Source organism: Plodia interpunctella, chromosome 10 (genome assembly GCF_027563975.2).
Source record: "Plodia interpunctella isolate USDA-ARS_2022_Savannah chromosome 10, ilPloInte3.2, whole genome shotgun sequence".
In the NCBI taxonomy this organism is placed as follows: domain Eukaryota; kingdom Metazoa; phylum Arthropoda; class Insecta; order Lepidoptera; family Pyralidae; genus Plodia; species Plodia interpunctella.
Window position 1 is genome coordinate 7,975,732 of NC_071303.1, and position 27,614 is coordinate 8,003,345.

The following is a 27,614-nucleotide window of genomic DNA, read 5'->3' on the forward strand; positions in this document are numbered from 1 at the left end:
TTAAAAAAAAAGAATTGGCCAAATTGGTCCAGGCGTTCTTGAGTTATGCGCTTACCAACACATTTAGCGATTTATTTTTATATTAAAGATTATTTGAAGTTAGTTGGGCAAGTCCATTTTAAAACTATAGAAAAAGCAAAAAATTGTATTATCATAAGGTAACTTATTAAAATCAAAGCAACTTTTATTATGAGGCCTATACCATAAACACAATATTTTACATAGTTATCATATAAAGTTCACGCACGTGTCCTACGAAATACATATTATTTAGAAGTGACGTCACACCTAGGTAGCCTTCTCTATGGAACGTTTTGGACTCGCCAAAAAAGTGTGACTTTATGTCAAAGAGTTCTTCAGTAATCATGGTATTTCTTTTACTAGTGGGCTTATTTTTAGAGGTGTTTCCATATTTAAACAAAACAAAATTGAGTCATGTAGCCTAGGTATTATTAAATTGCAATTTTAAGCATCTGAAAAGGTTGGTTACACCTGCTTTTAATAAAATCATACAATTACCAGAAACGAAGGCTACGACCTTGATTTAGATGAAAAATAGCGACAATTTTGTTCTGGGTAGATCTCCCTAAAACCTAATTTGAAGGAGTTATCATCGATTTAAAAATGACACGGCTCCCGCGCCCTACGCCACACGTAAAAGAAAGTAATGGCACGGCAGGCGTGCCATCCGCAATGAATCGGTTAAGTGAAAACAATTCTTTTAATCTTTCGTTAAATCGACGATTCATGTCCACTAATTTAGATTCATCCATGGCGAACAACTAATTACCAACAAATACACGAAAACTAGAAAATTTAAATTTCCTCGTCGATCTATTAACTTTCAATCTGTGCTTTCAATGATTGCAAACAAAAACAACAAAGCAAATTAACATTGACAAACAAGAATAAAAACAACTAACAATACAGGCAGGGGACGTATGTTTACAGTTTTGTAACGTTACGTCAAATGGCGGTAACGTTATGCTGGGTAACGGTCACCGGTAAACTAGTAACGTTACCAAAGGTATGTAAGATCGTTAAATCTCTTTTTAGTAGCCAGTTAAAACTGTTTTAACTGTTTGGTTGATAAACCGCGCGCGGTCAGCGGCAAGGGTTTTGCCAAAATCGTTTTAGTATAGAAAGTACTCTGTGGTTTAAAAAAGTACCAATAGCACAGGTCTACAGTGAGTTTAGAGTGCCGCCAAAACTAATTCACTTCAGTATGGCCGTAAAAGGCGCTTTTCATATGTTTGATAATTCGCGCTCGTCCTAACACCCGCAAGCTTGGTAGTATAGCCAAGACCAGATTGATCAAATAATTATCAAAGAATTGGGAATATTACTGCAATGTTATCCCTTCAGCCGGCGGCAGTACTGAGAAGTAACGTATTGGTACATTATCAGTCTTTAGTACTAATGCAACAGTACAACTTTTTTGTACTTGTACCTAATGTAGGACAGATCCATCTGCATATTATTGTTAAAAAAATACCCGGATTATTCCTTATTGCCAGCACATTTTTTTTTTTCATTTTGTTGACGTGTTTGCGTTGCCATATGTGGCCAATGTACAGGACATTGGCAACATTATATTATGGTAACGCATGTAGAATCTAGGTAACTTTGAATATTATTTTTTCATGATAGAGTTATTTCTATTACTGCTTGTTACGTTATATGATATTGAATTTTAATATACTCGTATTGTAATTTGTCCAATTAATTAGTCCATTTGTCACAGATATGTGGAAATGTAGGTAAATTTTGATTTGAAAGCTAGGCTAGACGTGCCAAAACCTCTCTATAGGGGCGTCAACTGTGGTATATCCTGAGGTTAACGAAACATTCACGACACAACAGACAGTTTTCAGGTATAAATAAATAAATGTATGTATACGTAATAATCTTATTTTATTCTTATTACAATAATAATAGAGCATAAAATATCCTTACAAAACATCTGTACAATGTTTTATAAAACTTACTGTTATATTTATGGCGGAATCTAAAAATGCATTGTCTAATCTTTATTATTTACAAGAATCCATGTCCAGCATTAAATAAATTGGTCCAAGACAAAAATTACACCGGCATTCTATGCAAAAGTAATTCATACTAATTAATGTAATTTCTAGAAATTATTGTAATTTCCGATCACTTACACATTTCTTCCTCAGATAGAATATTTATATAAATCTGTGAAGATTTATTCCTCATCAACATCTTATTTGATAAGTCCCAAAATGCCAATATCGTTCAAATCGTCCCGTTTTTCCAGCACCAAACCTCTCTCATTGGCTAAATGTAGAACAGATAATAAAGCTAATGGCACACTGAGTGACTCTCGCATATTTGAAGACAGTTTGTTCGGTAATCTGGAATAGACAGTGAAAAATGAAGTTTCCGAAACTTCTTCCTTGGCCCCTTCAGGCGTTTTCTCCGTTAGCATCTTCCAAGTGCAATGCTTCAACTGCTTCATATCCACCTTTTTCGCTCGCATCGCGTAGGGTATGAAGATTTTTGCCACCTTTAAAAATAAGGAATCTCCATTTAAGTTTATCACAAATTAGTCATATTAATTTTTATAATCGCTTAATCATTTCTAAAAATTAAAATACAAATAAACCATAGATATACGGCACACAAGCAGACCTTGGTGGGGGGCTCCAGCATGTCTCCGAGGAGGCCGTCGCGCGCGTGCAGCGGCGCCGCGCCGCCGTCCTCGGGGCCCCACGAGTCGCCCTCCTGACCAAATTCACATTCTTATGAATATCAATATCAACGGTAGAACAAACTTATGGTACTATTACGTATTACTATTACTACGGTAACGGTATTACTAAAAAATATGATGGAAGAAATTTCTATGATAGTCTTTGATACAAACTTCATAAAAATTATCTGATTGAACTGGTTGGAAAATAGCTAGTTGGTCAATTTCCAACAAGTCAATACAGACACTTTTTCTAATGTCAAAAACAAATTTTTATATGACAGTAATGAAAATCACGGATTTTTGAGCCCAAATAAACCGAAAAAATTGTAAATCTCGTAATTAATAAAACTGATTAATTATAGTAACATTTAATTATTGTATTTGGTTATGTAAATACCCATATGCATTTTATTTGAAACCCAGTCAAGAAGCCAATTATATAAGGTGTTTTGATGTATAATTTGTTTTATATTCCCACCTGCATATTGTTAGAGCAGTAGTCAGCATCGTTCTCGTTGTTGTAGTCGTAATCTTTGGTTTCCTCCACGGTGAGGGGCTCGGGCGGGGGCTGCGACGCCTTGCGGCTGGCCTCCAAGTCGCGCTTGCGCAGCAACATCACGTTCCGCCGGATGAACAGTTTGCGGAAGTGGGACTCGTCGAGACCACTGAAAATAATTGTCATAATCTAAATTGAAAACAGATATTTAAGTAATAGGTATTACAGGGTAATGTTGCACAATAAGTGACTGCAGTGACTTACCATCTGAAGGGTCGCATATAAGAATTTTAAGTAGACAACATTTTGTTTTTTTAAGATCACCATTATAAACCTAACTTTATTGAATCGAACACCACAATCCAATCAAGTTCGGTTGACACTGACGCGCGTACACGTGCGCTTTTCTATAGGGAATTGTGATGCATGCGTGCATACATGCGCATTTTACAATCCCATACAAAAATAGCGCATGCATACGTTTATTATGTACTAACATAATAGTACGCCTATTACTTATATTTTTTTGCAGGGGGGGGGGCGGAACAGGTTAAAAAAATGTACTCTATGGATAACTTAATGTTTTCAATCTAAAATCTATACTCACCGATCAATGGGCGTTTTGAAGTTTGCTTCATTCCAGGTGTGACCCGTAGCTAAGGTCTTACGACTGATCATGATCTTGGCGGGTTGCGTGGGCTCGTAGTCCCCGCTGGGCTCAGCGCGGGAATCGAACGCCAGCCCCGCGCCGAGGAAGTCCAACTGACGTTTTGTTCGCGCGGGCTTCTTGCCTTCCACCGTCAGGCGGCCGGTCGACTGTGTGCGTTCTGACTGTCTTGACGCTGCGATCATAAAATTAAAATTTACAGTCTCCATAGAGTATATTAGTTGAGTATTGTGTCCTCTTGACTGGCAATACTGGGTGTATATCAACCAATATTGACCATTAGATTTGGTATTGCAAATGTCAAAAATTATAGTAAAAATGGACACAGGTTCCTTAGATACCAGATTTCCACCACTTATTTTTCGCGTCAGACCGACTTTCGCGTATTATTTTTGGCAACTGTCTCAATCCTGAGTTTTTATTTGCTACCGAGCATGCAGTATGTACTATGGTAGAATACACAATTTGCCATATGTTAATAATATTCAGTACTTGAATGTATTATTGCGACAATCGTAAGTAAACCAAACAAATAACATTCAATTCTATATTTATCAAGATCAAAGAGGACCATTTGGACGAGCGTAATTTTTACGTCCCGTGTGTTTTTACAAATTTAAAGGTATTTACGCAAAAAGTACATTCATGTACTTTTTGCGTCACGAAGTTATTTAGCTATAGCATTAATGGTATGGATTGTCGCGTTACCGGTGTTATTCCTCAGCCGCCAATGCTGCGGGCCGGCCCACGCAGTCACAATGGCCCCACAGTAGGAGTACTCCAGCCGGGTGTCCGTCGCGGTGTGAGGCCTCATGTCCGTGAGTCTCGCCACCGCCGCTTGCGGAGCTTTCACTGCGCAAGCGGCGAGCGCCGCTTCTGCTTCTTCTTCACTCTCTATGCCGCCGAGGGGCTCGTCATCTGTAGTAAACGAAAATGTAAACAAATGGACAACGAAATGATTTTATAAGGAATTACGATTTGAGATACGGATAATAAAAAATAGCATTGATGAAATATTTCATTGTGAAATATAAAATTATATATAATACTCGTATATGCTGGATTCATATTATGTACAATGTGCTGCTGCTATGATGTGTTTGTGTCAATATAAGTAAAGTAATGAGGGGGATATTTTGCATGTCCTGAACAGAACAACCGGTGTGCCTATTACCATTATAGGTTATTTAAAATAAAAGCGACTTGAGTAAAATCTGACACCAGTGTTAGGAATAATACACTTGATAAGTAGTAAAGAAGGATTTGAAATGTCGTTTTTTTATAAAACCTATACTTATCAGCCATGACAGTGGGAATTGAAGTAGGTGCTTAGACAATATGGCCCATAAATCGTCTACTGCACATGAAAACTATAGATAGTCAGGTCATAACTCTCGTGGCACTTTCTATCTATGAGGATTTGAGCGTGATTTAACAACCAGCCGTTGCCGTCTGCCTGACGACAATCTTTCTTGGGAATGCTTTGTTACTTATTGCTACCTAGACTATCGTGCCAGTCGCACGAAATCCACGGGAGGACATGAAGATGCTGTCCTGTCCTAGGACGGAATCACGAAATGAAAGAGAGAGGATGTCTCACCAAACAGATCGTTGTTAGGTTCCTCTTGCGGTATAGGCTCGACGTCGGCGTTGACATCAAACGCAAGCGCCTGTTGAGACAAGTTCAGTCGGTTGTCTTCAACCCAGTTGTTCACACGTGTGTTACTGCAATAATAAAAATATTAGTTGGTCCAATTAAAAATAAATCACACAACATATCTGCTCATAGCCAAAAAGGCTGGTCGCAGGATCTACATACCTATAATTAAAAAAAATATTTTTTTTTTCAGTTAGTTCAATAAAAATGCTTGGTAAAATAGCGTCTGCTTTCCTCATTTTTCTTATCCACTTCACATGGTCGGCATTCCTAGTTGTCAGATCATTGGCACGCTGAACATCCGTGATGACATCAAGCCGGCTCTACTTTGGTTTGCTCCTTCTGCCAGAGCCAGGTGGAAACGGCATGGCCACACATTTGTGCTCTAGGTTCAAGGTCTATACAAGTTGGTCAGTGTATATACTGATAAACAAATAGATAAACTCACGTGTCCTCAGTGTCGGGGTCCCAGTTGGTGATGGAGAACCCGGTGAAGGGTTCACAAATGTGGTCACCCTCAGCGAAGGTTGGCAGGAGCTTCGCTGACAGAGTGATGCTGGCTTTCAGGTTGATGTGCTCCGGAATGTTCTCTTTGATTGGCTCCAGAAATTTGTCATCGGTCCTTAAATTGTATGATTGATTTTTACATAAGTTTTTTTTGGCAACTGTCTCGATTCCGAGTTTTTATATCGAGCATGCTGTATGTCTATGATAGAATGTATTGTACAATAATATGGATTAACACATAGGGTACTTTTTATTATCCCGAAAGTTCGCAATTCCGGTAGGGCTTGGTCAAAAAGTTTGATAGTCTATAATGGAATTAAATGAGATAGAAAACAATTATACCTCAAAATTAAAGCTAATGTTGTGTCGTGTATGGGCAGCGTCGCGTTGAACGCTCGGTTGGAGGACGTCACGTCGCCCTGCGTCGCCGCCAGCCGCTCGAAGAACGGGTCTGCTCAAACATTACCATATTTCACATTGAAGGGAATATAAGACTAGAAGATCAGATCATGTAACACATGCTATAAAACCCACGGAATACAACAAATGACGACAATGTGAAGTGAGCGTTCATTCGGCGCATTTTGTGTTGTATCGCATAAATCAACTTCATAGCACCTTAGTCATGACAGTTAGTCACATATTATTTTAGACTGCTGCCCCACCTTGAGCCCATGCCTGGCTACGCCCATGACCCTGTCACTAAGTGCAGCGGTTGTCTCTTCTGTTTTCTTTTTATGTGTTTTCTTTGTGCAATAAAGAGTTTACAAAGAAATCAAAAATTTTAAAACAATTATTATACCAATATAGTCGTTAGCATCGAAGTCGCCATTGAAGACTTCAGGGTTGGCCGCGACGGCGCCCTTGGAGCGCTTCTTCTTGCTGCGAGCCTTCGCTGGCGCCGCGCCCTCCGTCGCCTCCTCGGCCACTGCGTCATCATCATCCTTCTTGCCTCTCTTCGTCTAAAATACAAAGGTATTCATTATACTTATCTCTCTCTCTCATCTGAGCAGTTTCGCGGTTTCTTCCTCAGCCGTTGAGATTCCTTCCTCAGCCATTGAAAAGAGGCAATAATCTTATTTATTTCTTGATCTCTCAATCTCCATGAATCGATACACAAATGCATAATAATGAATTTATTGTTTGTATACAAGAATTTTAAAAATTGATTTTAGTACACACTAACACATATGAAAACATTACCATCATCATTGATAACTAAAATTTATTTTGAAATTTTGTTCTAGTTACGTGGGTTTATGTATACTTAATTTGTGAAATAAATAATCATTGTATTGTATTGTTTATATAAGTATTTACTTTTTATTGTAATTAATATATTATGTGTATGGTAATTAATTGTTCCAGTGATTTTATCCCAATAAATATGTACAAATATAATAAAAATACAATACATTATAGTAATGTTCAGCATTGTAATTTAGCTATGGTGCATTCATTCATAATCACCATAAGAATTATATTACCTGAGCAGCTTTACTGAGTCCTCCAGCCATCTTGAGGACATCATAGTGGACAGCATCCACTCTAAACGAGTAGATCCTGGCCGAAGCATCCACCACAGTTGACGCGGTCTGGAGGTTATCCATTCGTGAGTCGTGTCGACGCAACATTGTCGTCATGAAGTCTATCAGTTGGAGGTTCCATGCATTGTCTTTGTTTATTTTCTGTAAAATGGTTTTAAGATGACCACATCTTTGTATACACCACAAGATTTAACAAAAGAAATTTATTAAATATTAAATTTTTGGTAATTTGACCAAAAATTTTTACTAACAAAAATTTGGGTGAATTGGCTTAAATTTTAGAGCTAAAGAAAACACTGAAAGTTGGTTAAAAATGTATTTATTGCACTGATTCAAATTTTATATTCTACCCGTATACCAAATTTCATAACAATCAATACAAGAAACTACATTTTCAGGTATATTATACTCACATTCTCAGCATAGAGTTTGAGGCAACCCTGGAAGTGTTCTTTTTGGGGAGAAGTAGACATGGTGTCCCTTCCCCGCCTTGGAGACGATGTAGTGGGTGTGGACGTAGCCACCACACGCTCTGAAGCCAGCAGTGAAGACCTCTCCGCATCATCATCATTACGGTCTTGCTGCTAAGATAAATAGGAAATTTCATAGGAATATAGCAATTTATGTCAATAAAATTGACACTGTCATGGAACTGAGGTTAAGACAAAAGGTCCCATGTTTGTATCCTACTTGTGCCACATGTTTTCAAAATGGTATAACTGTTCAACTAAAGTATGAAACTTTTTAATGACCTGGGCTATGATGATAAAACAGAGGATGCAACTAAGAAAATACTTACATGAGAGAGAGATGGTATATTTCATGGACCACCCCTTGTTGAGGAAAAGAAGGAAAACATTATGTAAAAATACTTATTGAAAAGTTGTCTTGGAGCACATCATATACCTACATAGGAAAATTTAAAATATTTTACAAATATCCCTGTTATTAAAAAGAAAGTTAAAACATATAAAACATACTGAAAGCTAAATATGTTTTGTCAATATCGCACTTTTAAATTATTTGTAACTGACAGTAAGAGACAAAATAATTACCTTTATTTAAACACTTTGTATGTAACACTTGGTAGCGATTAAATAATATGAATATGAATAAACATAGCGTAGTAAGAATTTAATACGAACCTCATCCCGAGATTTGATTTTTGGTATTAGACTTCGTCGTCTTATCGAGCTACTACTGCTCCCGCCAAGACTGAGCCTCGTTAACCCTGGAGTTGATGATATGGAAGTTTCTATCATCGTGACAATTGTAAACACTTAATGATTATCTTTCTTATAAACTCTGTAGGTCACAGTAAAAACATCGCGCAATAATACCAAGAACACAACACAATATTTGTATTGTAAATTCAATTCAAACAACAAAATTACAACCGTTTAAGTTTTTGACGCTTGATCGTTTGACAAATGCAATGTCAAATAGGACAACGACAGTTATGAGAAATGCAAAGGTCGCCAGATCAGAACATAAAATACCATAGACAATAAAATAACTTCTAACTAGCTTTGCCGTTCGTGCCAGTTGCCACTCGTATGCAGGACAGGATTGATTAAATATGTACTCGGAATGTATCTATCATCGGCGGCGGCACCAGCTAACATAATATACCCGAATGGTACTTACGGCGACTACACGTGGCAACATACATCTACATGAGATTTTCATAAAGTTATTGGGAGAACGTATTATTAAATGGATGGATGGGTGTCAGTTATCAGTTATCTAAGTAGGCATACCGTGAAACCCAGTTCGCATATTTATTAGTGTTATGTGCGAGCATTAATGCAGAGGTGTTAATTACTAATACTGGGACTTGCACTAATGAGTTCCAAATTACGCTTACACTAGGTAATCAAAATGCGAACCGAGCTTCATGTGTGTAATTCCCACCCGAGGATATATTTGTTTCCTAATTTTACTTCATTTTGTATTATTATTATTATTCTTCATTTTATACTCGTTAGAGTATAAAATTGGAAATAAATGACAATTTAATTGTTATATTTCATAAATTCAAAGTTGGTAGGTGGTAAATAGGCAAGAAAGGTTAAGCTTGTGATTTACTACAGCACCACCGCCGACGCCGCCGCCGGCACTCCATACCAAATAAGATGTAAACTTATAGGGCATATTACGCTAAGCTCAGCGCAGATAGCGCTACTGGTATAACTAAGGTACACAAACATTGCCAATGGAGGCAAAAAGCGCCAATTTTCAATATTGTTGCAGATTTAAAACCAAAAATACCTTCTACGCAATCTTGGTGCGAGTTTAAAAAAAAAGGAAGGATTTAGTCGATTATCCTGAAAATAATAATACTATTTTAGGTTATGTTCTGCATTATTTGGTCAACTGTGGTCATAAACTGATATAAACCCGATTTTGACTGAAGATTTTACCTGTATGAAGTCCATGATACAGCGTGAGGCATATTCCATAGTTTTCGAAGTTTTTTTATCTTATGGAAAACTTTTATATTTTTCCCAATATTTCGGCACCCGAATATGCTAAATTGTTGTACATTTTCACAAACGAATGCTTACATAATGAAAGGATTAATAAAGTACTCTAAAATAAACGTTTTAATCGACATAGCAAAAGGCGGCAAAGCTTTTGTGTACCTAACATACAGTGCTGTACTCTGGCGGGATAAATGTGCAGTAATACTCCCTAATAGGTAAGGATTTCCACACCACAGAGTAAATGTACTCTGTGGTATTAGTTTGTCCACGATATACCAACCAAAAATTCGCTTCCTAATATAATGATATTATTGATCAATGCCATTAATATTAAAATAATTATAAATTGACGATTTTTCATAATTCATCTTGTCTATGGTGATTCGCTATCTCAGCTGTTTGTAAACGCTACGCTTGTTGCCAACTTCCCGTCAGTCATTTTGTTCGGTGGCTGAAAATTCACGGTCGGCGATATCCGTAAAAATCTTTGTCATCGGCAGTTATTTTCTAAAGTGACATTATGAGTTCTGGGATGCCTGAATTGGGCTCCAAAATAAGCCTAGTATCGAAAGCTGATATTCGTTACGAAGGCCGACTTTTCACCGTCGATCCTCAGGAATGTACAATCGCTTTGGCTAGCGGTAAGTTGACAAATGGATTCTTCTATGTTGTATTGTATTACAGGTCTATACAGGTCTATTCTCTGCTACATGGTTTATTGTTTGTTAATCGTCATGTCTTAATTTGCAGGCCCTTTAACAAACAGTAGATGCTTCAGTGACCATATAAATTTTCCCTCCCATAATTTATTTTCGACTGATTGTTGTTTATTGTTGTGAATGGGGCTGCAATCATTCCGTTAAAATTCGCTTTCCAATTAGTCTGAACCGAATATAACTCCCCTTTGTTTTAAACACGTTGTTTTGCATCTACCCTCTTCATAATCATATTAGAATGATTCTATATGACCGTAGTTTCACATTGATGACGTTGATAACTGCTGTAACACTACAAATACAAGGGACTACATCAATATTGGTATGCCATAATAAAATTCTAAAATAATACCCCTCGTAACTTTGTAAGAAGTAACTATTTTGTTACTAGATATTTTTCCATAGTAGGGAGCCAATGACCTGTTATAATAACAAAAATGACTCATTAATTGACGGAATTTTTTATCCCTGTCTACATTTTCAATACCATATGTTATAGAGAATACCATTATTTTTTAAATCTCAGGTAGATCTAAAATTTTATAATTTTTGTCCACAGTTCGGTCCTTTGGTACAGAGGACCGAGAGACGCAGTATCCGGTGGCACCTCAGAGTCAGGTGTATGATTACATTTTGTTCCGCGGTTCTGACATCAAGGACATTCGAGTAGTGCCTAATGTGCCGTCTTTGCCAAATGACCCCGCCATCATGCAGATGTCGGTGCCGCCGACTCTCGGCGGTGCCAATCCAGGAGCGCCAGGCTCGTTCGCCGGTCAGTTCAACCACCCGGTTGTGGGCCAGACGCAATATCCGCAGTACCACCCGATGGCAGGCTTCCCGGGTAGTGTGCACACTCAGCTCAACAAGACGAGTGAGTTGTCTCCACAAACTTCGGTGGAGCTGGCACCTCAGCCCCAGCCTACGACTGCCCCTATTGGATCTGGAGTGGCTCACCACTCCAATCAAGTGAAAGACCAAGGTTTTTCTTTATCTGATTAACTTCAGCTTCAGCTTTCAGGACATGCCATGTTGCGTTTTTTAGTACCACAGACAGGTACTTAAATTTAAAATAACAAATTAACAATGTAGGAAATAAGAGATTGAATTTAAAAGGGTGGTATGGATAAGTGCCTGTCTGTGAAGGCTCCCATTTCATTTCCACAACATTGCATGCAGGTTTTATGCACTATATTTTTATCACACTATTTATCACATTTTGTTAAGTATTTTGTACCTATTTACAAATTCAAATTTTATTAACATAGTAACTTCTTCTTAGGGTGGTGTGGATCACATATTATTCTATCTAAAAATAATTCTCACATAAAATTAAATGTCTCTTAACTAAGTAGCTTTGCTTTAAAAATATATTAACACATCATATTTATGTGTGTATCACTAATTTCTAAATTTATTACATGTAACAAAATAATTAACTAATAACACAAGAAATCCGCAACTTGCATTATCATTCCTTGGTCTGTTGCTTGTTCAACCATTTGATTGCCAAAGATTTCCTTGCCTTCAAGGACCTTTTAAAAAAGTTCTTTGGTGTTCAAAGGTTTCAATTGTATGGCTTCAAAAGTTTATTGGAATCTTGAACTCACCACTTGAAATCGTTCTGCTTTTCCCATATTTCATGCATTATTATTGATCATTCTTATTTTTGTTACTAGTTGAGTTGTAACATGTAGAAGTGAAACTAGTTTCTTTGCTATTCAACAAGTTAGTGTAGATTGGTGTAATCTTAGGAAATTGTTTCACATCCCACATTTTTCTATCACTTATTTATATTCTGTAACATATGATAAAAGTGTAATTAGTAGATAAAGGATACATTTTTGAAATAAATCGATTTAAACTGCAAGTACAAGTACTTGCAGTTTAAATCGATTGTTTATAAAAACTAATATTTGAATCGATTGGATATAAAAAAAGGGTATTGCCCAAGGGCAATACCCTTTTTTTATATCCCAAGATTATACATTTGGCTTGCAATCAATAAGAGATACAATAATTAGTTATCTATCTATTCCTAAATTAATAATACATATTAAGCAGTACATTGTGATATTTGAATTTATTGTAATGTTGAACTGTGTGAACTAGGCTCGATGTTGGATCTCATTGGGGGCTCTCAGCAGTCGTCCTCTCGTTCCAACACCCCGGCCGTCGGTGGGCACAGGAAAAGTCCTACAGCTGATCAGGGCACGCAGGTAAAGTACCATATTGACTCATGTTGTTTAGCAGTCTTGTGTTTCATGTTATGTACTTGATAAATGTGCATTGAATTTACCTAGCTACCCCTTATTGCAAATTCGCCACTATTGCTTCGACATAAAGATCAATGATGGGTAACTTGACATTTTGTTGATTGTAATGGCTGTTCTCTGCGATCAGTGGATTAGCTATACAAATACACAATGACTTTTATTACTTCTGCAATCATTTTTATACTATACCTTGTTACTTGTAACAATAAATTGTAGATTTATTTTGCGAGGCAAACTTTATAAAAAATAAGACATATTCATATTCTAATTGACTATAATATTGGATCCCTAGCTTCTTAATTAATCTCTCTGTTGACTGTAGAGAAGTTAAAACAATAGGAGGGTTCTACTCAATAAGGATTCACACAACAGATCTGCAAAACTAGCAAACTCTAATACTTCCATCTATTGCTGGTGCTATCCTATTTTTCTCTATTTTGTCATTGTATTTCCTTTATGTAATAAAGTTAAATGAAAGAAACAGGAAATAGTAGCTCATTATTATACTGTTGTGATTTGTTGACTTGTATCATCACTATGAATTAACATGGTGCGTTTCCAGCAGGCGGGCGTGGCGGGGGGCTCCGGACAGCGGGACAGCCGCCGCGGCAGCACGGGCGGCGGCAACAAGCAGCGCAACCGGACCAACTCCCGCACGCGCCAGCGCTACCCCAGCGGCGGGCAGGCGCCCCACCAGAACCAAAACCAGCACCACCAGCAGAATCAGCATCAACAGAATCTACACCATCATCAGAATCAACACCATCAGAATCAGCACCAGCAGCAGAACCAGCAGATGCATCATCATCAGCAAGGTATGATTTGATGATTACATATTTAAGCGCATTTTTTAACATTTTGATGATTACAAATTTAAGTACCATTTTTAATATAATCTTTATTTAATTAGAGGGAAAAGAACATTACTCAATGAAATAGTGATAAGAGGACAGATGTTTGGCTATCCTATGTGACAATTTCTTGAAACAGGTATATGATCGAAGGAAAATCCTGTGACAATAACATAATTCTTAAATTAATTCATACTTTATTTATCCATATCTTCCACATAATCATCATCTGTGGCTATCCAACACTCATTAGTCGGTTGTTTCTTAATGGATAAACTGGTCAGTTTTCCCAGGGCAAGGCTACGGGCGCGGGGGCTGGCGGGGCCGCGGGCGGGGCGGGCGCGGGCGCGGGTTCGTGCCTCGCAACAAGAACACCCTCAAGTTTGACAATGACTACGACTTCGAACAGGCCAACACGGAGTTTGAGGAGCTGCGGAGCCAACTGGCAAAGACTAAGATCTCGGAGGGCGAGGCCAAGCCGGAGATCACTGCTGCGGTGAATATTCTTATATATCTCTTTGTTATGCAAGTGTTTTTCCATTTTTTCTCTCTGCCATTAAGGGTCTGCTGATATTCTGATATTATTGTATTGTTTATTTAAATTTTTATGACACTATACACATTCAGTAAATTTGGAGTCTAAGAATTTTAATTATATATTTTTTATTTTTTATTATATATTTTTTTTCATTTACATCATTTCTCGTAATGATAGAGCATTGGCAGACAGTGACTGATTAAAAATTCTGTCAGAAACAAAGTTTTGTTTGAAAGGACTTTTCACAAAACCAGCCCACTAATAGTTTCTTTTTATAATTTGGCAGCAACAACCAGCAGAGGTGGACAAGAAGGATGACTCCGGTAACGAGACAGGGGCGGGCGAGGCGGAGCTTGACGACGACGCCAACTTCGCCGGCTACGACCGCAAGAAGAGCTTCTTCGACAGCATCTCCTGTGAGACCGTTGAGAGGTGAGCTAGCAGACTTTGATTTGCAACAGAGTGGCTTTTGTGGTTTGTCTGCAGTAGTAGTTGAGTTGATAATTTAAAACAAAAGATGCTTGAAAATTGGGCAATATTTACACGGCCGGCAATCATAGGCCTGTCCAGATTTTTCCCAAAAAATCTGATGCAATCCAACTAATACACGATAAGAAACTGGATAGGTAGATATGTATGTTCATACGTATTTAGGTGAGTTAGAGTTCTCGAATAAAGATACGTGTACGTTATCAGGTCGAAGGGGCGCAGCCAGCGCACGGACTGGCGCACGGAGCGCAAGCTCAACGCGGAGACGTTCGGAGTCGCGTCCGCGCGGCGCGGCGCCTGGCGCGGCCGCCCCGCCTGGCGCCATCACAACAACCCCATGCAGCAGCCGTGAGTACACTGCACACTACTTACACATGTCTATCCAATTACAACTAAATCAGATGACTAACAAAACTACTTTAAACCCTTTTCTACAGTTTTTAATAAACATAACTTACTACTTCTGTTGGATTTATTACTTGACGTTTTTTGGGAAATCTGTTGCATCGAGCATAACTATTTCTCCTCATATCAGTTATATAGTTTGAAGTCAACTGTGACTCTGTGATGGCTTCGTTTTGTCTCTTTCGCGTGTTAAGATTTGTGACTGATACAGATATAATCAATCTCATACTCCTGTTTAATACAGCGTTTGTTATTATTATTTATTAATATTATTCTTCTGTTTAATCAAATCCTTCATTTTATTTGATGCACAGCCTGGTCTTTGTTTTCTGTACATAATTAATGATTATGTACGCTGCGAAAAAAATCATTACATAGTATAAAACAAAGTCACTTCCCGCTGTCTGTCCATACATAGGGAAAGGCTTAGATCTTTAAACAGATTTATATGCTGGTTTTTAATAGGTAGAGTAAAGAGGAAGGTGTGAGGCCGGGATGAACCAGTCATATAACTTGTTAAATGTGTATTTTAACTATTGAGCGGAAGCTCACTGAAAGTCAGTACGTACTTCCCTAGTTGGCGGCCAATGCGGGGTGGGCGCGGACGGCCGGGCAACGGCCAACCCGGCCAACACGGCCAACACGCCAACCACAGCCAACACCAACAGAACAACCGCGCGCCCAGACCCACCAACACTGCGCCTGCGGCCGCCGCAGCTCAGTAGGTCAGTATCGTCAGCTTTCTTAATAACCTGTGTGATGACGGACAAAAACGAGACTAACGACAGCCAATACAAGCTGAAGTCTCTCATCTGAGTGTTTTCCCGGTTTCTTCCCAGATGTTAAATGTCGGAGCCGGAGGGCCCGTTTTCCCAAAGTCACCAAGTTGCATGCAGTCAACAGCAACAGGAAAACCACATTCAACAACATAATGTTTAAATCTGAATTGTATGATTGTATAGTTAATTTATTGCTTGCCAGGTTTACAAAACTTAGCCTAAAACGGTGTTGTTTCAAACATAAATGAGATCCTCTTGAGATGAGGCAAAAACAAAATTTTCTATGACTTGCTTGTGCTATCTCATGCCATCTTTATTGATTATTTTTTTATTTTTTTTTTACAGCTAAGTATGAGTGGAAGTTGCGACAAGGAGTATACACTGAATCTTAACTTATTATCGCAAGGACTGATCACAAATGGAAAAGTAACGGAAAAGTATAGTGATTGTTTAATAAATGTAATCAAAATGTAATGTCGTTGCGGGAACGTTGGGAGTGTGTAGTTTAAAGTTGAAGGACATAGTTTTGGTGAGATAGTGTTGTATCCAATATTATGGAAGGTTGATGAAGGAATTCCCGCAAGCATGCGACAGAAATGTCCGGCCGCTCACCTAGTGTAATGTAAGTATAGAATTATTAATTTGTGAGCGTTGTTTGTTCAGGCTTTAGATGCATAATATCAAATTCGTGTTTGATGTTAAGCGAAGTGTCATTTGAAAAAATGATATTACTTAAATCGTACATATCGCAGATTGGATTTATTTATTCAGAATCAATTTACGAATCGGATATTCTGCGTGTAAACCGTTCAGGAGCGGCAATGTCGTGTTGACATCGACTAAATTGGATTGTATAATGTCACAAGTCTGTTGACGACGATATTAGGCTATAAATTATGTGATTGGTGTCAATGTTGAGGTGAGACCCCGCAATCGGAGGCTAAGTAAGGAATCCTGCCTAGTGTAATTGAAATCTTCATTTCAATGGATTATATTTTCTTAAAAGCTTCTCACCTGTAATCCGCGTTTGTGCCTATTTAAACGTAAAAGAGGTTAAATTAAATATGTACATGTTTTATTTAATGGGGTCATTGCATTTCCAATATTGTATAATTTGCAATGATGCTGTAACAGCAGTCCTACTAAGTGTTCAGAGTGACACATTAGTAAATGTATTTTGCCGCATTGATTAATTTTATAGTCAATTGTTATTCTGCTGGCCAGAGAAGCTCCATATTGTTATCACAGGGTAGTGCTGGGTGTTGCAGTTGGCCCTAACTTTTATGGATGACTTCGATTTTATTGACTCGTTTGTTAGTGATAGTATAAATTGTGATAGTAGGACTGCTGGCGATAACAGATGGCGGCGCCGCTGCTGCGTCCGCGAGGCGATAGCGAACTCAATCTCCATTTAGTTTATAGTTTATTGTAGTGTTATAAAAACGCGGGTATATGAAATTATGCAGTCGGCGCCGCCATTTTGATTACTGCCAGAATTTATCGAGCAACTGATGTAATCCACTGTTTTATCACACAAATTTTAGTATGTTGTAAATGTTCTGGAAAAGGACTTAGTTTAATTAAATTTTCTTAAGTTGGAATCATTTGTTGTAAAATATATTGTGCATTAAACAAACTATTGGCAAAAAGTCCTTTTCAAATGATAAATTTGAGAGACAATTGACAAAATACATGTTTGTAAAAATCTGTAACTTGTAAAATCTGTACCTGGTGATTGTATTAATATGGAAATATACATTTACTACAAATCTTCCAATCTGTGATTTTATTTAAAAAGCAATTATTTTTTTATAAATATTTTATTGCAAATAAATGATTCAAATATGCAGCGTTGGTGGTCCCCAACGCTGCAAACACGTCAATTGGCCATAAAGAGCATTATAATTCAGTCAATAACTACATAACAAACATACAAAATTTAAAACAAAAGTAAAAATCTTACAACAAACACATGTACCAATCATGAACAAAATGTTACACATTCGTAACTTACAAGCATTTAACACACATTTCTCATAATAAAAGTTTACAATAAAAATTTTCTTGATACATACCTAGTAGTGTATTGTAATGGCATATCCGGCCCTCGAAGAAAAACGCCATCAAAAAGTTGGGGCTTGTTTATTTGATTAAATATTTAAATGTTGGGCAACTTAAGTAAATTAAGCTTTACTAAATCCCATTACGTACATATATTAGGAAGATATACTAGTGACTTATACCTAGGTCAATATATTACATATATGGTATGTATTTTTATTATAAAATATTTTCTTAAAATATAAATGCTGACTCTTATGAGGCTATTCCTACTGGAATAAAATATTTACACAACCACTTCTGTCTGAAGATTATTGAGTTATTCATAAGTAGTTTCACAAGCATTGGGTGGGGTACACACGCATTTTAAGTCTAAAATCCTCTTCTTGAGCCTTGAGATGGAAAATACATTACATAATAGAGTCCAAATTATTTAACTTAAAAAAACATATTATCAAAACAGAATACAAGATGATTCTTTCTCCAGCATCAAATTATCATCAATTTCATCCAAATAAAAACTAAACCATAATAGGTATTATATGAGTTAATAATTTGGACTGCAATAGGTATGTACGCAATAAAAATACCTCCTGAGAAGGCATACCTACTATATCCATCTCGTTATTTATTACAAGTGAATTTCAATGCTATTGCAAACATGCAATATTGTTTTTAATTATAATACATCGGAAAAATATCCTTGATAAACATTTTATTTTCAAAGTTTTATAAGTGTTTTTAATAGATAGATGGTGTATTATGGCAGTGGTGCGAGAGTGAGTCCCAGTACGTACATATTTGAGATTAAAATAAACACACATATCCGCTTCACCTGTATCAGGCCTGTCTGTACACTTATCAAGGATTATTCAGCCGATGGTATAATTAAAGCCGTTGACGCTAGTGGGCCAGTTAACCACGCCACTCCCGGGCAGGCTGCCCATTCTCCACTATCCATACCGAGCCACTCTGGCCTTTCGTCAGGATCTCTATTAGCGCTCGGCCGACGTGCTCCGCACTGGAAATAAGTAAGTGTCAAAAAAGGCTTCGCACGAAGAATTATTGCTTCAAGAAGTACCTAGACGGTAATGTACAAAATTCTCAAAACTCATCTGCACATTGGTGCGGCCAACAAAGCTGCTATACTTCTCACTAAGTCGCCTCTTACGGCATACATGGGAGCATATGGAGTAGTCATGTCAGATGGCAAATTCAAATTAAAATCTTACACCAGTACAAGTTCTGAACGTCCTCACCTCTGCGCCTTGCTATTGCCGTTGTCCCGCTGCCAGGCCGCCTCGTACTCCGATGACATGAGCTGCTTCCGGATCTCCTTCACCAGCCCCGTGTCCGTTAGCCCCGGGCAGAGCACCAGACTCCGCACTCCGGTCAGGTTCACGTGGTATTGGTCCTGGAAAATGATATTTTTAATTTAAAAATTTGGGAATGTTTAGTCAGGTAAGAAAGAACCTATTTCACTGATCCGGGCAAGGATATTATTTTGGCGCCATTTATAAAATTCGCAAAAATAGGGTATATAAAATCGGGAATGCGTTTCATAATTTTATTTTCACTTATAAATGTAAATGAAAATTATATCTGATCAAATTGATTCTCATATTTATATTTCATATTGATTTAAACATCATAACGTTTGGTAGACATAGGAATTTGAAAGTGTGGAATCTTTGATTGAACGTGCAGAATTTCGCTTACCCCATATGCCCTGGTGAGTCCAACAACAGCATAATTAGTTGCAGTATAGATGGGTGTGGATACTTGCGGCCTAGCGAAAGCCGTGGACGCAGTATTTACGATAGTGCCACCCTGGCCCCCGCGGTCTTTCCCCATGTACCGGTAAGCCAGGAGAGTGCCACGTATCACACCGTTCTGGGAAAGTATTTTTAGGTTATATCGCTATAAATAAATATTACGAAGACTGTTTTCCACTTCGAGCGAGTAGAGATCAAAAATAATTATGTCTTTGAAACAATGATTTTAGATAGTATATAGGTAGTTATCATATTAACAGTTGGCATTGTAATTTGATGGAATTTACAAATGCTGTTTTTTTTGTCAATATTTAACATTTTACTGAATCGTTTATATGTATATATGTATGTTTTAAAATCATTATATGCTCATTAAAGTTTTATTAGTTGTCTTTTTTATTAAACAACATTCCAAAATTCATACTACATAAGTTCTGGTCTGTTTGACGATTTTTCTAATATTCGTTAAGTTAGGTGTGAGTGAGTGAACTACGCTGCAGTAATAGGCACATAATATTCTTATCTATCGTATGAACTCGGCATGGGGCTCTGTCATCCGGAAATACTACCTACTTACATCAAATAAAAAAAAGTGATTTCGAGTTTTTTGTAGCCCAATTCGAAGCCAGCATTTGCAATAAACTTACCAAATTCACATCCACCTCGAGCTCCCAGAACCGGTCGTTCATGACTCCAGCGTTGTTGATCACGACGTCCAGCCGGTTAAACACCTTCATCGTCATTTCGAACGCCTCTGCAATACCATATTATTTTTTTAGGAATTTTATTTAATGTAAATATTATGGTAGTTAGCTGTAAACGTCATGAAGTATTTAGCCGACTTGAATAAAACGTAACTAATAATAACACACTTGATATGTAATATATATATGTGATATAAAAGTAGATGATTTTTTATAAAGTAAAATATTTGAAAGGGATTTCGGATTAAAGGATTGATACAGAATGTTAACATCTTCCAATCTTGGCCATTTCTCTTGAATATATTTGGTACAAAGTTTTACAGTAAACTTACCTTCATATTGCGGATAGTCTGTGACATCACACTGGCAAAACAATACGTTCTTCCGGCCATACTTGGCGCCCAGTTCATCAGCCACCTGTTCGCCGACTTCGGAATCTATATCGCAAAGAGAAACCTGCAAAAAATCAAGTCTATTTCAAATATGGTGATTGCAATCTTCGAGTTTCCATATACTAATTTTATTTCCAGCTTGTGTTTCTCAAAATACAAGTGCTTTTCTAATTCCTATTTCAATTTAATTACCAAAATAAGTTGCTTGTCGACCTATTGGAAAACAACTGGTTAGTCGTTAACTCAACTACCTAAGTACTTAGGTACCATATTACATCATAATATTACTAGATTCCTTGAAATCTGTCAGACTAAAAAAAAATTCTGAGTACAGATAAAAATGTGTCTGAGCCATGGAATTAGTAGGTAGGTACTTCGTATTTACAGTCCAGTCTGAGCAACCAAGTAGTACATCATTCATTTTGTAACTTTCTGCTTTGTTTCATAGGATTAACCGAATTCCATCACTTTTTTTCTTCCATAAAATGATAGGTTCGTTTGTACCTAACCACATACCTATCTAAGTATAGCACACGAGGATGAATGTAACAAAGAAAGTTAAAAGGAAAACAATCACCCGCCTAGGGCGCCGGTAAAAATCAATACGAGGCGCCACCGCCACCGGTATGACAAATACCTAGATTTCCACATTAATTGGCGAAACATGTATAGTCCTGCACTGCTGCCGTGCTTCTAGGCACTTCATTCAACAGTTATTTACCTTGAACTCTAAGATACTTGATAAAATAAGATACAGTATGACTCACCTTTGCTCCTTGTTTTAGTAATTCTTCGCTGTAAGCGAGCCCGATGCCCGCGGACGCGCCTGTGATGAGGGCTACCTTTCCTTTCAGCTCCATTTTATTCTATTTTGAGACAGCACTTCCCGAATGTCGCAGGGTTACTACGCCCCCGGTTTGCTTGCGGTTCGATCGGACGGGAAGGCGCGTTGGGGAGGGGGGTCTCCCGTTTTCTCCCCAATTCCCCCTCGGGTAGTAAATATGCGCACGTTTGCACGCTACTCTCGCCGGCTGTCGTGTACGTTGATTCACCGTTTGCGCACTACATGTGTGACTACGATGGTATGAACCATTATGTATAAAAATACATTATCTTGGGTTCGAAAATTTTAGGAGAAATGAATTCCAGGTAGTTTTCAATCTAAACAATAGCAAAGCTCTCAAAATTCCCATGACCCAAACTAGATAAGTAGGTACGATAAATTAAAAGCATGTGTAGATTGGTTTTTCTTTATTTGTCAATTTCTCAATATTTCAATCAGGTACAGTAAATTTTTCGAAATAAAAATATTAAATTTTACATTTTTTTGAACTTTCTTTTACAATTTATTGAAAATATCACAGGTACAACAGCACAGCGAATGTTTCGCTCACCGCAATATCGTACAAACATCCAAAACGCGGCCATCCTGATTTACCGGACGCGAACTATACACAAAAATACCAAATAAAAATTTGTCACAAACTACACAATAAAAAAAGACTTGGAAAATTTCGAGCAAACCCGTAGCTAAAACAGCGTCTAAATAATAAACATCTCACGGCACGGGGTTCCGATTCCCCTACTTAATTATAGCGCGCGCGCAATTAAATAAAAATAAAATACAAACATGATTAAGACCTGTACATTAAAATAACTCTATTAATTAACCATGATTTACGATAATTACATAAAAATAGAATAATCAAACGATAACTGTACAATCAAAATATCACAGATATAATGCTATTACTAAGCCGCCATTTAATTTTGTTCCTACGAATTTAGTCCAAAAAACCATTTATAAAAGTCGGAAAAATTTTAATATTAAAGTGTATGATTTTTCAAGATTTTATTTATGTATGTTTGTGTGTATTTTGTTGTTGTTAATATCAGGAATGGTGGGCTTGATCGGCGCCGGCGGCCGGTACAGCTTTGGCCAGGTAGGAGAACGAGCGCGCATTCGGGAGTCCCACCAGAACGCAGGCGCTCAGAGCCGAGCGGTTGAGGTTCATCGGGGCTGCGTCGTACCACTCCAGCGTGTCGCCGTCGTAACACTCCACGTGCGGGATTGTCGTGGACCCTAGACAAATGACAATTATATATTTGTTGACGACAATCCAAATATCAAGTTTTTTGCAAAATTAAATTTTTATAACAAGCTTTTATTTTATTCTATTATTTATTTATTCTCTTGTTGAGAACTGATCCCGGGTGCACTATTAGGTCATACTTATCGTAATAGTGAATTGCTGGAAAATTTCAACGCATTATGACAAACGGAAGTAGGTTAAATTTAACTTGCAAGATTTAATCACAGAAAAAAACAATGGGACAGGTGAAGCTAAAATAAAAACTTGCAAAACTATTCAGTTACCGTTAAAACCACCGATGACGAAAATCATATCGTCCAATAAAACTGTGGCGAAATTACTTCGAGCGCTGAACATCTCCGTGACTTCTTGCCAATCACCGCCCCGTTGAGGGTTGAACTTTTCTCCTGTTGAAAAAATAAATAGAAATTGTATTAGGCATCGATGTTGGTACAGTTTGGCGTCAGATCCAGGTGATGGGAAATATATGCTAACAATATAATAGCGGTTATAGACCTAACTCTATTAAAATATGAAGAGAAAACTGCTTTATTTGTGGAACGAAACATATGATACAAAATTAAAAATCACAACCATAATGAGTAGAGGTCTAAACGCACCAGTATTCAACCGGCTGTAGCCATTGAACCCTCCCAGCGCGTACAGACAGTCTCGGTACGCGATGAGGCTGACGCCGGAGCGCGGGCTGATCATGGAGTGGATGAAACTCCACTGCTTCGTGTCGGGGTCGAACACCTCCGCTGAACTAAGCACTTCCTGGCCGTTGAAGCCGCCCACTATGTATATCTGTTCGAGGGTTAACATTTGTTTGGTAACACGAGCAAAATTAAGGGTCTGTATCACCGCCTGATAAAGTGACTATTAGCCGTAACATATTGAACAATGACGTTAACGTTATAATTCACAAACAAGCATCCAGGCTATCTAGCAGTTTCTCAAATTACAATATGTTGTTTTATTAGAAAATGGTGAAACAGGTCCTAAATATAATTAACAACAGTTTTCTTCATTCGTGACGTACGTACACGAACAACGATAAAATTAAAAAAAAAAAAAGAAACAAGTTGCAAAATGAAATATCTCAAATACTTAATACTTCTTTTATCCTTCTTCACAGAAGGCACAATTTAATTCACCGTCTTCTATATATACCGATAACTAGAACAAGGTATCAACGTACTTTGCCTCCAAGAGAAGCAGCGGACGCATCAGACCTCTGTTTGTTCATAGACGTGGTCATCTCCCACTGATTCTTGTCCGGATAGTAGCGCTCTACCGATGACATTCGCGTGCGGCCATTGTAGCCACCCAATGCGTAGATTAGACCATCTAGAACATTACCATATCTAGTTCCAATGTTCAAGAAGCGCGAGATTTGCGAGTAAATATGTAAAACATTTAAATAATAAAGCCAGTAATAAAGGACGAAAGGGCGCCGAAAGAATATCTGCCCCTCTACTGCTCAAAGGCCTAGGGCCGGCATTAACGATCAGAGAGAAACAAAATAAAGCGCACCTATATAATAGGTAATTAAGTACCTATCTTCGATTAAGTCTGAAGGAATAATTTCCTATTCCATACATAATGTTTATTTATACAATGTAATAAGTATGCGTAGAGGCACAGATTATATAATACCTAGTAGAATGGACGAAGTAGACAAAATCAATTTTTATCAAATGTGTGAAAATGATTCATTCTACTAAATGGTCTCAGCATGTTCATGTGTTAGGGCGGCGCCATGGGTACTGACACTGCCTAAAATTCCAAATAGTTCAACTCCAATGTGTGTGATATATTTCTTTACTTTACCGTGAGCGACGACGCTGACGTAGCACCTCGCTTGATACATGCAAGCCCGTTCGTGCCACGTGTTCGCAACGGGGTCGTAACACCGTACGGTGTTGAAGTGATCACTGCCGTCAAAGCCGCCGATCATGTAGATCAGGTTGTTCAGTGAGCACAGCCCGTGGTACGCGCGGGGAGTCAGGTCCATGTGGATTGAGAGGAACCAACGGTCAGCCCTAATTGGAAACTATGCTTTAACGTCAGTTAAAAAGAAATCGTGCTAAAAATGTAAGCAATATGAATAAAACGATACTAAGTACATTGCTACCACTCTATAGCTTAATAACACAAGTTTAAAAAAAGAACGTGGATAATTTCCAATGCAACTCAATAGATGTTTTTATCAATATTAAAAAGTTTTGAAACAAGTTTCCAGATGTTTAAACAATACCGCGGTCCGACGCAAGCGCCGCCCATTCGTCAAAATCTTGCCATAGACAAGATCATATTATTTTTAAGTGATCACTGCCTTCAAATGATCTTCAACCCAACGTGGTTGTTGATGAAAATGTCGATGTTATTGGTTTACCTATTTCATATGAAAGCATTAATTTATTTTTACAATATAAATAAAGCAGTGAAACTGCTTTCTTTCTTTTCTCTTCACAGTCGTATTACTCATGGCTGAGGGTCACGACACGACTTTCTTGGCACTATTAGGTAATGGAGTGGTTTTCCATTGCCTTTTCCATTTTACGCACAAATTGATAATCGAGTGAAGGTGTAGAGTGTAGGTTTTTTCACGATGTTTTCCTTCACTAGAAGCAAGTAGTGGGCGATGAAAACTACTATACATATCAGTCAGATTGGTATGTAAACTCATGTGGCACGAAGAGGATTCGAACCTGAACCTTCACAGACAATCGTTCAAGCTTAATACTCATTGCTAATATTCTCCTTTAACAATCTTGTAACCGCTCACCTAGTATCATAAGTTTCGACAAAACTCGTAGGGCTGCCAGCGCTCCAACCACCAACAGCAAATAATATTTCGTATGGAATCCGAGGCCGCGCTAAGGGGTCATTAAGATCTGCTTCTGTTCCAGGCCTTGAATCCAAAACTGTGAGGAATACCACTGCTGGGTAAAGTGCTTCTTGGCATTTCTAGCAACAATACAAAAAATCAATAAACAAAAATTTTTAAAAAGAGCTCCTTATCAATTAATCTTTATTAATTTTAGATATCATTTTAAACAGTTACCTCGTCATCTATCACTGGCTGCCATTGTAAAATTTTAGATTTAAAATATTTGTAACTAATGTGACCATATCTGACGCAGGAGAGAAGCGATGGAATGTATTTTCTTCGGTTTTCTAAATCATGCTCTACCCAAGTTTTAACTGCTTGGAACACTATCTCTTCATTTCGAACGTTCAATTCATCATCTCTCAAAATATCTTCCAGTTCATCATAAGATATAGATTTAAATTCATTACATTCCTTAAGTATTCTGCTAAAATTCTGTCTTATATACAACTTCCCCTTCTTTTCAAGCTCTCCACAAAAATAATATCTAGCAAACTTGAAAATTCCAAGACAGTTATGTGGCCTTAACTCCTGTAGTAGGAATTGACAGCAAAGTTGAATAACACCGACGATGTCGAACTGGTCAGCATAAGGTAACAAATATTCTACATTTGCAGCCGTTACTACGCATGTACCTGTATATGCATAATCTAGAATGAGGCTCATGTAACAACTTGGAACATCTACAAAAATTTCCGTTTCCTCTGGTTCTCCTTTCTTTAGGGAATTTACAAATATTGCTTTGAAATAGGGACTAACGGCTGAAAGTATTGCCCTGTGCACTCTTATTGATTTCATATCCCTACAAACAATTTTCCCATCGCACAGTTGGCCATTCTGTCGCAATTCATTCCATATCGATGGGAATTCCACTACCGAATAATTTTCAGGAAGGCACACGCATTTTCGTTTTCGAGCTACAGTCTTCTTTTTGGTTAATCGTTGTTTTGTGGCTGCGGGAGTACGAACAGAATTTTTATTTTTGGATAATTTTCTATGTTTCGTATTAAATTCCATCCCTTTCGAAAAAACGGCGGTCGAAACTTGTTATCTGTCGCGATGACAGGCTTGGCCGTGCGGCGACATTTTTAATTCTTTCTGACATTTTTCGAATTTGACTATATTTATTTGTTTGTTATATTCTGCCTGTTACTTCAGAACAATCTAGCATTTACGGGCTGGCGGCGGTTACCATGAGAGCCGCTAGCCACGTAAAAATAAAAAATAGCTAGCCAAAAGCCTTTACGATTAACCGCAAAATTGAACTTGTTAGTAACTAGTATACAAAGTAATATTATACATGCGAAAATCTATAAGTTCATGTATCTGTCTGTCTGTTCCGTTTTCACAACAAATGCATGTATGTAGTTAAAGACTCCCGTTCAAAAATAAGCTACTTTTTGTAAACATCAACCCGCAATGGATGTGGGTGAAAGTTTATATCAAAATCTTGTTTAAAAGACGACCAATGACATAATTGGCTATCACACATTAATATTGTCCTAGAAACTACTTAGTAATCTGGGTAATGGGTAAACACATTAATCACACAAAATTATAATG

At 37.7% G+C, this 27,614-nt stretch overlaps 4 protein-coding genes across 12 annotated transcripts; 1 reads left to right on the plus strand and 3 right to left on the minus strand.

The window, feature by feature from the left end:
* Positions 1 to 1,895: 1,895 nt before the first annotated feature.
* Positions 1,896 to 9,032, minus strand: barr (barren). 2 transcript variants are annotated; one of them, XM_053751048.2, is made up of 12 exons: positions 8,739 to 9,032; positions 8,007 to 8,174; positions 7,534 to 7,734; positions 6,849 to 7,008; positions 6,389 to 6,497; positions 5,988 to 6,161; positions 5,483 to 5,607; positions 4,591 to 4,800; positions 3,823 to 4,057; positions 3,198 to 3,384; positions 2,656 to 2,748; positions 1,896 to 2,530 (listed from the first exon to the last, which is right to left on the minus strand). In XM_053751048.2, the coding sequence occupies exons 1-12, from the start codon at positions 8,853 to 8,855 to the stop codon at positions 2,228 to 2,230; spliced, it is 2,082 nt and encodes a 693-aa protein (XP_053607023.1). In that variant the 5' UTR covers positions 8,856 to 9,032; the 3' UTR covers positions 1,896 to 2,227. The 2 variants fall into 2 exon arrangements, with proteins under 2 accessions (XP_053607023.1, XP_053607022.1); XM_053751047.2 differs by having other exon boundaries at positions 8,007 to 8,177.
* Positions 9,033 to 10,480: 1,448 nt separating this feature from the next.
* Positions 10,481 to 17,907, plus strand: tral (trailer hitch). 8 transcript variants are annotated; one of them, XM_053750245.2, is made up of 9 exons: positions 10,481 to 10,720; positions 11,355 to 11,774; positions 12,905 to 13,011; positions 13,631 to 13,883; positions 14,204 to 14,415; positions 14,744 to 14,889; positions 15,154 to 15,294; positions 15,929 to 16,076; positions 16,476 to 17,907. In XM_053750245.2, exons 1-8 carry the CDS (start codon positions 10,600 to 10,602, stop codon positions 16,074 to 16,076), a joined length of 1,548 nt encoding a protein of 515 aa, XP_053606220.1. In that variant the 5' UTR covers positions 10,481 to 10,599; the 3' UTR covers positions 16,476 to 17,907. The 8 variants fall into 8 exon arrangements, with proteins under 8 accessions (XP_053606220.1, XP_053606219.1, XP_053606216.1 ...); XM_053750244.1 differs by having other exon boundaries at positions 14,213 to 14,415; positions 15,914 to 16,076; XM_053750241.2 differs by having other exon boundaries at positions 10,482 to 10,720; positions 15,914 to 16,076.
* LOC128672823 (15-hydroxyprostaglandin dehydrogenase [NAD(+)]-like) lies at positions 17,494 to 22,040 on the minus strand. Its single transcript, XM_053750252.2, has 6 exons — positions 21,830 to 22,040; positions 21,003 to 21,126; positions 20,614 to 20,720; positions 19,911 to 20,084; positions 19,451 to 19,605; positions 17,494 to 19,212 (listed from the first exon to the last, which is right to left on the minus strand). The coding sequence occupies exons 1-6, from the start codon at positions 21,920 to 21,922 to the stop codon at positions 19,107 to 19,109; spliced, it is 759 nt and encodes a 252-aa protein (XP_053606227.1). The 5' UTR covers positions 21,923 to 22,040; the 3' UTR covers positions 17,494 to 19,106.
* Positions 22,041 to 22,298: 258 nt separating this feature from the next.
* On the minus strand, positions 22,299 to 27,143 carry LOC128672820 (kelch-like protein 10). The gene is made up of 7 exons (XM_053750240.1): positions 26,226 to 27,143; positions 25,947 to 26,128; positions 24,989 to 25,200; positions 24,357 to 24,505; positions 23,776 to 23,962; positions 23,440 to 23,562; positions 22,299 to 23,145 (listed from the first exon to the last, which is right to left on the minus strand). The coding sequence occupies exons 1-7, from the start codon at positions 27,066 to 27,068 to the stop codon at positions 22,955 to 22,957; spliced, it is 1,887 nt and encodes a 628-aa protein (XP_053606215.1). The 5' UTR covers positions 27,069 to 27,143; the 3' UTR covers positions 22,299 to 22,954.
* Positions 27,144 to 27,614: the final 471 nt, after the last annotated feature.

Coding starts and splice junctions, on each gene's coding strand:
- barr (XM_053751047.2), bottom strand. CDS start 8,855: ATGATAGAAACTTCCATATCATCAACTCCAGGGTTAACGAGGCTCAGT. Junction 7,009..7,533: donor GACTCAGTAAAGCTGCTCAG/GTAATATAATTC, acceptor TTTGTATTTTAG/ACGAAGAGAGGCAAGAAGGA. Junction 6,162..6,388: donor ACATTAGCTTTAATTTTGAG/GTATAATTGTTT, acceptor ATACAATTTAAG/GACCGATGACAAATTTCTGG.
- tral (XM_053750241.2), top strand. CDS start 10,600: ATGAGTTCTGGGATGCCTGAATTGGGCTCCAAAATAAGCCTAGTATCG. Junction 13,884..14,203: donor GATGCATCATCATCAGCAAG/GTATGATTTGAT, acceptor TAAACTGGTCAG/TTTTCCCAGGGCAAGGCTAC. Junction 14,890..15,153: donor TCCTGTGAGACCGTTGAGAG/GTGAGCTAGCAG, acceptor GTACGTTATCAG/GTCGAAGGGGCGCAGCCAGC.
- LOC128672823 (XM_053750252.2), bottom strand. CDS start 21,922: ATGGAGCTGAAAGGAAAGGTAGCCCTCATCACAGGCGCGTCCGCGGGC. Junction 20,085..20,613: donor TCGAGGTGGATGTGAATTTG/GTAAGTTTATTG, acceptor ATACTTTCCCAG/AACGGTGTGATACGTGGCAC. Junction 19,213..19,450: donor GGCAATAGCAAGGCGCAGAG/GTGAGGACGTTC, acceptor ACTTATTTCCAG/TGCGGAGCACGTCGGCCGAG.
- LOC128672820 (XM_053750240.1), bottom strand. CDS start 27,068: ATGGAATTTAATACGAAACATAGAAAATTATCCAAAAATAAAAATTCT. Junction 26,129..26,225: donor AGCCAGTGATAGATGACGAG/GTAACTGTTTAA, acceptor TATTGTTGCTAG/AAATGCCAAGAAGCACTTTA. Junction 23,146..23,439: donor CGTCATCGGTGGTTTTAACG/GTAACTGAATAG, acceptor TCATTTGTCTAG/GGTCCACGACAATCCCGCAC.